At 52.6% G+C, this 9,659-nt stretch overlaps 1 protein-coding gene across 1 annotated transcript in view; it reads right to left on the bottom strand.

Moving 5' to 3' along the window:
* PCNT (pericentrin) overlaps nt 1-9,659 on the bottom strand; it is a 106,639-nt gene that overhangs the window by 20,394 nt on the left and 76,586 nt on the right. The window contains exons 27-29 of the mRNA XM_011996832.1: nt 7,700-8,407; nt 6,168-6,270; nt 2,322-2,476 (exon numbers count right to left, since the gene is read on the bottom strand). Coding sequence (XP_011852222.1) covers nt 2,322-2,476; nt 6,168-6,270; nt 7,700-8,407 — 966 coding nt within the window. The remainder of the gene's footprint in view (nt 1-2,321; nt 2,477-6,167; nt 6,271-7,699; nt 8,408-9,659) is intronic.

Genomic DNA, 9,659 nt, shown 5'->3' on the forward strand with positions numbered 1-9,659 from the left:
GCCCCTCCCTTCCAGCTGCAGATGACAGGCCATTTCCTTCTTTTTAATATGCTTTTCTAGATCTTATATTGAGGAGAAAATGCATTTTAAAAAACATCTCTTACAAAGAAGAGATGCAGAGGCCCTGGGACACAGCCTCCCACCAAGTGACGCGGGGCCCTCGCAGCTGGGGTCCCATGAGGCCAGGAAGTGGGGCAGAGCCTGGTGGGCACCTTGGAATGTGGCCCGTGAGGCAGCCTGGGGGGTCCCACAGACACTATCACTGGGGCTGAGGTTCTGCCACCTCCACTCTCCAAACCAGGCAGCTCTGCCTGTCGGCGGGGGGGCGGTCCTCGTTTCCAAAGCATACCGTGCCCACTCACGGCTCAATTCCAGGCATGGCTGGAGGTGGCCAAGAGTGGCCAGGGCCCCACCTGTGCTCAGGACTCCTCAGCAGAGGTGCCATAGGGCCGCTACAGCGTCGACCACACTCTCGGCATCTGCGGCCGCATCTGAGCAGCGGGTGTCCCCCATGTGCCTGGAGCCACCTCCAAGCAGGGCAAGCACCCAGCTCCACTCAGATCCCCACTGCCGCACCAGTGTGGGCACAACCCCGGGGCTCCGCACTCTAAAACACAGGCCAGAAATTAAGACAATAAAGGAAAACCCGGAGTTTGAAACAGTCTAAGACATCTGTGAAAAAATCTCCTTGTGATTTTCAACTGGACTTAGGACATTTCAAAGCTGTTCCATGGACAGCAGCTCCTCCTCTTCCTCTCTCCCCCACTTCACAGCTGCTGCCTCCAGGGCTACAGGAGTCCGTTCCTGCCTTTTTTGTTTTTCTTTTTAAATTATGAAACCTAAGTATGTTTCATAATTTATGATAACACTAGCAACCAAATTTATTCATTAAAATCAGGAATTCTAATACTAGGTTGTTTTCACAGGAAACACTAATAGAAACATCTCCTTGATGTTTTATATTGTATAAAAATTTGAGGCCAGGTGCAATGGCTCACACTGTAATCCCAGCATCTTGGGAGCCTGAGGTGGGCAGATTACTTGAGCTCAGGAGCCCAAGACGAGCCCGGGTATGGTAGCACTCCATCCCTACAGAAAATACAAACATTAGCTGGGTGTGGTGGCTCATGCCTGTTAATCCAAGCTACTTGGGAGGCTGAGGTGGGAGGATCATTTGATCCCAGGAGGCAGAGGTCGCAGTGAGCCATGACTGTACCACTGGGTGACAGAGTGAGACTCTGTCTCACAAAAAAAAAGAAATGCAAAGAAGAAATAAAAAACCAATTAAAAAAATAAATTATCTCCAATTTCCATGTTTAAGAAAGTAAAATAACTTTTTTTTTAAATGAAAAAAAGAGGTTTAACTGACTTAGTTCTGACAGAGAGGGGTCTTACTACGTTGCCCAGGCTGGTCTTGAACTCCTGGGCTCCAGTGATCCTCCTGTCTCAGCCTCCCAAAGTGTTGGGATTCTAGGCATGAGCCACTATGCCCAGCCAAATAAAGTAAAACAAGTTTTATTCTGAATGCAGTAAGTCCTCACTTAACGTCACGGATGGGTTTTGGAAACCGAGACTTTGAAACGCATGTAAACAAAGGCAACCTCAGGGCCTGCTGAGACCACGGGAGCTGCGGCCAGCAGCACAGGAGTGTCCTTCCTACAAGGTCACTTTCCAGGAACCCAGGGGCAACGCTAAGTGAGGACTCACTGTGCAGTTTCAGAACAGGTTTCACTGAGGTGAAAACGGTTTTGTTTGGAAATGTGTTTACCACTGAAGTAGAACCCGCAGGGGCCTCGTTCTCTCACTCACTTGTTTGGCCAAGTTTTTGTCAATGGTTTTGCCATAAATGATCTGCTAAGCTGGGAGAGAAAAGAAAACCTACGAAAAGTTTCACAAAACTCTGCCTTCAAAGTGGACTCCAAGGAGTCTGAGTGGCTTCTCTCCCATCCTCTGAGGAGACCCCGGCTCTGTCCCAGAGCATCGGGGCTTCCAGAGCCTCGGCTTCTCTACAGGACGCAGGCGGGAGGGAGGCACAGACCAGCTCTGTGGAGCGACACCACCCGCCCACGGGCTCACAGGAACCTCCCTGCCCGGATGGGAGCGGGTCACCTAAGGGGCCAGCACAGAGCTGGGCGGGCGGCTTCCGGGGCCACCGTGGGGCTGGGGCTGAGACATTAAAAGGCAGGTGCTCAGAGGCACCCAGGAAAGGCTGCCCCTCCCAGGCTCTCCCCGGCAAGGCAGGACGTAGGGCTTGGGGGTGCCCCGAGGCTGCACCTGGGGAGCTGTGAGGGCACCTGTGGAGCCGCCCCCACCAGCCATACCTTCACGTGCTGCGGATGCACCCCCTTCTCCTTCATGGCTTCCGGCAGTGGCTGAAACCTTCCAGAGATAGCAGCAGGGGTCACAGGACCAGCAGTTGGAGCCTCAGGGCCTCCTGACCCCGGGCTCAGTTTTGCTCCAAAACCCGAGCCATCACCTAGAAACACCACAGGGTCAGGGTCCCCCCCACAGCTCTCCAGGGGGTTCCGCGGGGGACGTACTGCAGAGGCAGGGCAGGGGTGATTGGCCGGCAGCCCCAGCGACAACCATGCTGTGATTCTGCTCACGGAGAAAACACTGATGGGCCCCAAAAATACTTTCATAAAAACATAACCCCGGTCAGAATGACGCACGTCAAGTAAGAAAACGCAACTTCACAGGTTGAGTACATCACCTGAGTCCCCCATTCCGCGCCAGCCTTAGGGGACCTCCACTCACTTCTCCAGACGTGGCCCCCAAAGACTCCACAAAACCCAGATGTCTTAGGCAAGCCCTTAAGAGCAGTGGGACGTGCGCGGCCTGCACCCTCCACGCCAGCCACAGAGCAAAGGCAGGCAGCGGATGGGGCATCCCCAGCACGGAGCAAAGGCAGGCAGCAGACGGGCATCTGATGACTGCTCAGGAAACACTGACTGTGCCTGCAGTGGGGTCCCTGCAGTGCAGCTCCCCTCTGCAGTGCAGCTCCTGTGTCAGGAGGGCACGGGGTCTTAAGGAGGAAAATTCAAAACCTCCCAATGCACAGGGCCTGGTCCATCCCAGAGACCTGCAGCTGCGCCAGCCCACAGGGAGGGGGATGCTTTGGAAACAGAGGCAGGATCGTGTCAGTGACACGAGGCCCAGATGAGGAGGAGGCACCCTGGGAAAAGGGTGTTGGACCTTCCCAGCAAGAGGATGAGGATGCCAGCGAGACTGGGCTCCTGTGTGGACAAAGCTCCCCAGGGAGCGGAGGCTGCAGCACTTGGCACCTGGGGATGCCCCAGCACAGCCTGGTGAGCACAGAGCACACTGGGCAGGAGCAGAGGCCAGCGACGCAGGCAGAGGACGACCTCAGAGGATGATGATGACCCCCTCAGAGAAATAACGGGCACCTCATTCACAAAACGAACGAACAAAGTGCTTTTTGTGAGTGGCGGCAAGTGCCAAGAGAGCAGCACGAAGGCCTCAGGTGCGGTGCGAGGGTTGAGGGTGCTGGGTCGCTGCCTGTACCCCCCAAAATGCCTCAGGCCACCCCCTACCACCTACAAATCTTTGTGCCTAATCATGTTGCCAAGTCCTACTTCTGCCCTGTGTATCTCAAATAAAGACGACGACAAAGAAATCTTTGGGGAAATCATCTACTGCAGGCAGGTGTTTGAGAAATCCCAGAGGGTGAAGGACGCTGGCATTTCCCTGAGCCACGGCTCCTGTAGCGGCACCCACAGCGTGTACCAGGAACTCTGGGATGTGACTGCTGCAGACGCTGTTACCCAGTGCCACTGAGACATGGGTGCCCAGCACCGCGCCCGGCCCACTCCATCCAGAGGAGACCACAGCCAGCAGGTGCCACCAGCCGGTGGTCAGAGCTCCACGAGTCCAAGACCACGTTCCCCGTTGTCCCACCGGACCCTGTGCCTTCAGCAAAAACCATGCTTCACCTCAAGGCCCAACACCTTCCTCCAGGTGCAGGGACTTCTCACCTGGCTGTGCCAAAAATAAACTCAAGAACGTCCCCAAAAAAGAAAGAAACCAAGGAGCTGAAGCTAAAGGAGAGAGGAACAGTTAGGATAAGAGAGTTCTGAGAAATTTAAAATACGAGCGCAGAAACAGAACACTGAGCACAAACGTTGAAAAATAAAGTTCTAAAGAAAACCTCTTAGAAACGAGAACAAAAATAAAAGGAGTAGAAATAGGGAAAGAAGATTTGACAATCAATTCTGGAGGCCCGATATAGTTGAGTAACAGGATTTACAGAAAGAAGAGAGAAAACCAAAGGAGATGTGATCGAAGGAAGGACGAACGAGGAAGAAATCCACCACCCTGACCGCACAGGCCCCTCCAAGGTCGTGCATCACTGGAGGGCGCAGGCACGCAGGCGGTGGACAGGCACGCGGTACCTGAAGAAACATGACTTCCAACCCAAGAGCCAACTGACCGACAACCGCCAAGGAGAAGAGGAAGTTCTCACAAACAAGCACCTGCCAGACACCTTTTCTACAGAGGCCTCTGGGGACATGTTTCATTAAAAAATATGGGGCCTGCTGGGCTCAGTGGCTCATGCCTGTAATCCCAGCACTTTGGGAGGCTGAGGCGGGAGGATGACTTGAGCATGGAAGGTGGAGGCTGCAGTGAGCCAAGACTACGCCGCTACACTCCAGCCTGTGTGACAGAGCAAGAACCTGTCTTGAAAAATAAAATAAGGAACCATCGAAGGGGAACAAGGGGTCACCTGGGAGCCCCTGAGAGTTGGTGGGGAAGCACCTGCTGTGCTCGGAAGGCTCGGATGACACTCACCCGGACACCGTGTGCGAGGACCAGCAATGAAGAACACAGAAGAAACCAAGCCAAGAAAAACAAAAGTGGCTCGAGGGGGACACGTGCTCCCAGCGGCTCTGCTGGAACACGGGGCGCGTCCTTGAAGGGCAAACCTCGGCTGTGACAGCACAGGGCGTGCAGACTGGACCTCGTGTGGCAAGGGGCGCATGGCGAGCGGCTTTGCTGCTAGGAGGGCTGAAGATGCTACTTTAAACAGCAAACAGGTTTTGAAAATAAAGCAAATACAAGACGACATTTCTGGGAGTTGAACATGGGCATCCCCAGGGAGTTGCAGTCCTGAGTGGGGAGCTGGGACAGAGGCTGCTCAGGGAATGGTCCTCTCAGCACCCATAATTGTTACCCTGCGTGCTCACTACTCATCAAATAAATAAAAACAAAATAAAAAAGCTGCTGGCCCTACTCTGCAAATACTAAAATTTCCAATTAAATTGTGACTATGTTCTCAAAAATTACTAAATCACTGGAAAATTCAACAGATTTTTTAAAAAGAGCATCTCAAAAGGTGACTGACTTGTGAAAAGACAACAATTGTAGGAAAAGTTATGAAATTAAAAAAATTACGGTGTGGCAGGTAACTGCCACCACAACTGATCCAGCCAGGGCAACCAAGGGAGGAGGCTGAGACCAGTGGGCGTGAGCATGAGAGGGAAGAGAATACTCAGTCTCCACATCTCCCACAGGAGGAGGAGGAAGAAACCTGGCAGGCACCACCACAGACAAAGGCCCAAGTCAAGCCCACGCACCTCCCGCCGTGAGGCCCAGGGAGACGCAGCCCCCTACACGCCATCGTGAGGACACACCACGCAGTCAGCAGCCCCTTGGCTCCTCTCCAGGGCCGACGCCCCGAAACCCACGGCACAGAGAGGGATGACCACCCCAAGGGGAGGGAAGGGCAGGGTGGGCAGGCAAGGCAGCAGAGCCTGGAAACATGGGGCGCGCCGCCCCAGTCTCCATCCCGCCAAAGACACCTGAACATAGCCTGTGAGCTGGGGTGTCTTTTCCATCAAGGACGCTACTGGGACAGTCGGCGAAATCTGAGCAAGGTCTGCAGCTGTAGCTGAGACGCCAGCCTTGGATCAGGACGAACGTTCCAGGGTGGAGTGTGACCTGGGCTGGCAACCTTGGCTGTGTGAAAGGTACAGGTGTGTTTTCAGAGTCAAGAGGCCCCAGGTGCACGCCTGACAAAGCGCAAAGCCGGGGTGGAGGTCAGTGAGGGGCAGACGCAGAACCGGGTGAAGGATGCAGGAATTCTTTGACTATTTTCTCATAGGAAACCACTGAAACAAAAAATGAAAAAAGAAAGATAACCAACTCACTTTTCTCACTTCCATCAGTTTTCCCTTCTAATCCAGGAGGAGGTGAACTTAATGTTTCTTGAGAATCAAGAGACGTTGTGATAAAATCTTCGACATCTTTCTCCTGTTCAGATACAGAGATTTTTAAATGGTCATAAATATTGAGTAATTACATCATAGAGCTGACTCTGCCAGGTGAAAACTTCCAAAGGCCTGAATTTATCTTCCCACATAGACCCCAAATGAAACAACTCAAAACTGGTGAACATATGCAGGTGTTCCAACAATTTAATCAGATTCCAACAATTTATTTTTTTTAAAAAAGCATTGTTTATTCCAACAATGCTTCCAACAATTTCATCAGATTCACGCACAGCTCTTTAGGAATATTTTAATGTAGCCAACAGCAAATATTTCAGATTTCAATTGTTTTACATGAAATGATAGTATATGGATTTTTCAGAGAATATGTATCTGCTAAATTACTATTTTTTGAGGGAGGATCTTACTCTGTCACCCAGGCTGGAGTGTAGTGGTTCCATCTCGGCTCACTGCATCCTCAACCTCCCAAGGTCAAGTGATCCTCCTGCCTCAACCTCCTGAGGAGTTGGGACCATAGGCAGCACGATCGCGCCCAGCTGACTGTGTGTGTTTTGTAGAGATGGGGTCTCACCGTGTTACCCAGCCTGGTCTCAAATTCCTGGGCTCAAGCAATCCTCCCGCCTCAGCCTCCCAAAGTGCTGGGACTACAAGTGTCAGCCCAACCGTATCTGATTTTTAATTTTATGTTACTCAAGATACACAAAATCCCAAAATGATTATGTTAGAAATAATATGATCTAACTCATAAATTATTAAAATTAATTAGTATATGTGAAACCTGTAAAAATATGAAGCATTTCCAGCTGGGCATGGTGGCTCAAGCCTGTAAGCACTTTGGGAGGCCGAGGCAGGTGGATCATGAGGTCAGGAGTTTGAGACCAGCCTGGCCAACACCGTGAAACCCCGTCTCTAACTAAGACTATAAAAATTAGCCGGGTGTGGTGGCGGCGCCTGTAGTCCCAGCTACTCGGGAGGCTGAGGCAGGAGAATTGCTTGAACCTGGGGAGGCGGAGGTTGTAGTGAGCCGAGATCGTGCCACTGCACTCCAGCCTGGGTGACAGAGCAAGACTCCGTCTCACAAAAAAAATAAAATAAAAAAAAAATAAGCAGCATTCCTAAAAATAAATCTAAAAAACCATTCTGGAAAAAGAACCCTATGCCCATCACACACGAAGACGTGTCTGCGGCTGTGCCTGTTGGTGTCCGTGTCAGTGGAGAAGCATGCCCAGGGTACGTCTGAGGCGGGCAAATGCATCTCAGGCATTTTAAAAATACCTGAACAACTGAAATAATCTAAACGCTCCCATGATGCCAGCCCTGCAGAGCTGGCAACACACAGGACTGCGAGGTGTGTGCTGTCAGAAGGTGAACAAACAATGGCAGCTGCCGTGGCGCCGGGCAGGCCACATTCCCACGGGAACAGCAGGTCTAGGAGCAGGGCAGGCACCTACCACAGCCGTCCTCTGCACACGGTGGTCATCAGCTGGCGGAGACTCAGCCCACTGCAGGGCCAGCGCTGCTGCGGACACACCTGGGGAACAAAGCAGGCCCGGCCCCTGGGGCTGTGGTAGTGAGGTGTCCGCCCTGTCCCGCAGGGATGTGTCGGCACTGCACAGGCTCAGGGCTCCTGAATGGGGTGTCACAGGGAGGCTGGGCCGGGGCTCCAGGGTCCAGTCTTTCCTGAGGACCTCAGGGGAGCTCCAGGAAGACAGGTCCAGCATCCCGACCGGGCTCTTCCGGGGCCCAGCCTCCGCAGCGTGGCTCTGGTGGCAGGAGCCGCCAAGCATGCTGGTTGGTGAAGAAAGGGACCTGTCCTGACATTCTGACTTTTCTTGAATGGGAGAATCTGGCATTTCATCTGGTATCAAGGAATCCCGATTTTTGATAACATCAGTTACACCCCCCGTGGCTGCACTGGCATCACACGCATCTATGGGGGCTGATGTGTCAGGCTCTTCGCCGTCACAGGAACCATCACTCCAGCTGCTCTCCAACAGGTGTGCCGAGGCCAAGGGCCATGGAGATTTGGCATCGGCAGCATCCACATTCTGGAAGGTCATGGAATACAGCAAACGGTTCAATTTTTCCTGAAGTTGTTTCACCTGAGCTATCAGATCGACCTTCTGCAGCTGACAATCTTCCAGTACTTTTTCCTTACCCTGCAGGTAAAAGAGAACAGGCACACGGTGGAATGCCCGGCTTACCAGGAGTCGCGCCTGTCTGTCTGGTGTTGATGGCGGATTTCAGGGAGTTTCGGAGCACTCGGGTGATTCCACAATGAGCCCTGCACATTTCAAGTTTATTTAATTCTCTGAGAAACAGAACCAAGACTTACATCTCTTTGCTTAAAAGGCAACTGTCATAACCTATTTCTGCAGTGACTGAGGACACCAGTTTCACACAAGGGAAAAAGGATGGGAAGGTTCTATATCTGAGCACCAAAAACACAAAATTGCGGTTTATGTGATGAATCTGGAGTTTCTTTGTGTGTAACTTCTAAGAATCTGGCAATCAGCTCAGGCAGGGCTGAGCTTTCTCTTAAGAATTTAAAAAAATGAGCCAGGTGCGGTGGCTCATGCCTGTAATCCCAGCACTTTGGGAGACTGAGGTGGGTGGATCACGAGGTCAGGAGTTCAAGACCAGCCTGGCCAAGATGGTGAAACCCAATCTCTACTAAACACACAAAAATTAGCCGGGCATGGTGGCGGGTGCCTGTAATCCCAGCTACTCGGGAAGCTGAGGCGGAGAATTGCTTGAACCCAGGAGGTGGAGGTTGCAGTGAGCCAAGATCTCGCCACTGCACTCTAGCCTGGGCAAAAAAAAAAAATTCAAAGAAACGTTCCTGTCGTGAGGGCCTCAAGACCGTTTGCTGCAGGAGACGTGGAGGGCTCCCCACCAGAATGTATTTCCTGAGAGCACGTGACAAGCACATGAACCAGGTTCACGGGTCTCCTCAGAACTGCGGGCCTAGGCCCGTCCTTCCCTGATTTCTACGGAATTCAGACTCTTTCAGGCTCTAAATGCCAATGAGGTGCACGCAGTGTGGGCCCAGGAACAGGCGGCACCTGCACTCATGCAAGACACGTCCCAGCGACGTCCCAGGGACAATCCCGAGGGCTGCAAGGGGCTCGGGTGAGCCCACATCTCAGCAGGCTTCAGCACCAAGCATGCTTCGGTGCCACACTTGAGACCATAAAATACCCACCCAGCACTTCTGGTGTTAGAGCCTCTGGGTTTCAGAGCCTGGAGGAGTAGTTGGGGCACATTTAGCCAACATCAGGGAGGAGGGGGAAGAGGAGGAGGAGGGTGGGCGGCTGTGTGTTCAGGAGGAGCAGGAGGAGGAGGAGGAGGGTGGGCGACTGTGTGTTCAGGAGGAGGAGGGTGGGTGGCTCTGTGTCCAGGAGGAGGAGG

This window comes from Mandrillus leucophaeus, unplaced genomic scaffold (assembly GCF_000951045.1).
Source record: "Mandrillus leucophaeus isolate KB7577 unplaced genomic scaffold, Mleu.le_1.0 Scaffold526, whole genome shotgun sequence".
In the NCBI taxonomy this organism is placed as follows: Eukaryota; Metazoa; Chordata; class Mammalia; order Primates; family Cercopithecidae; genus Mandrillus; species Mandrillus leucophaeus.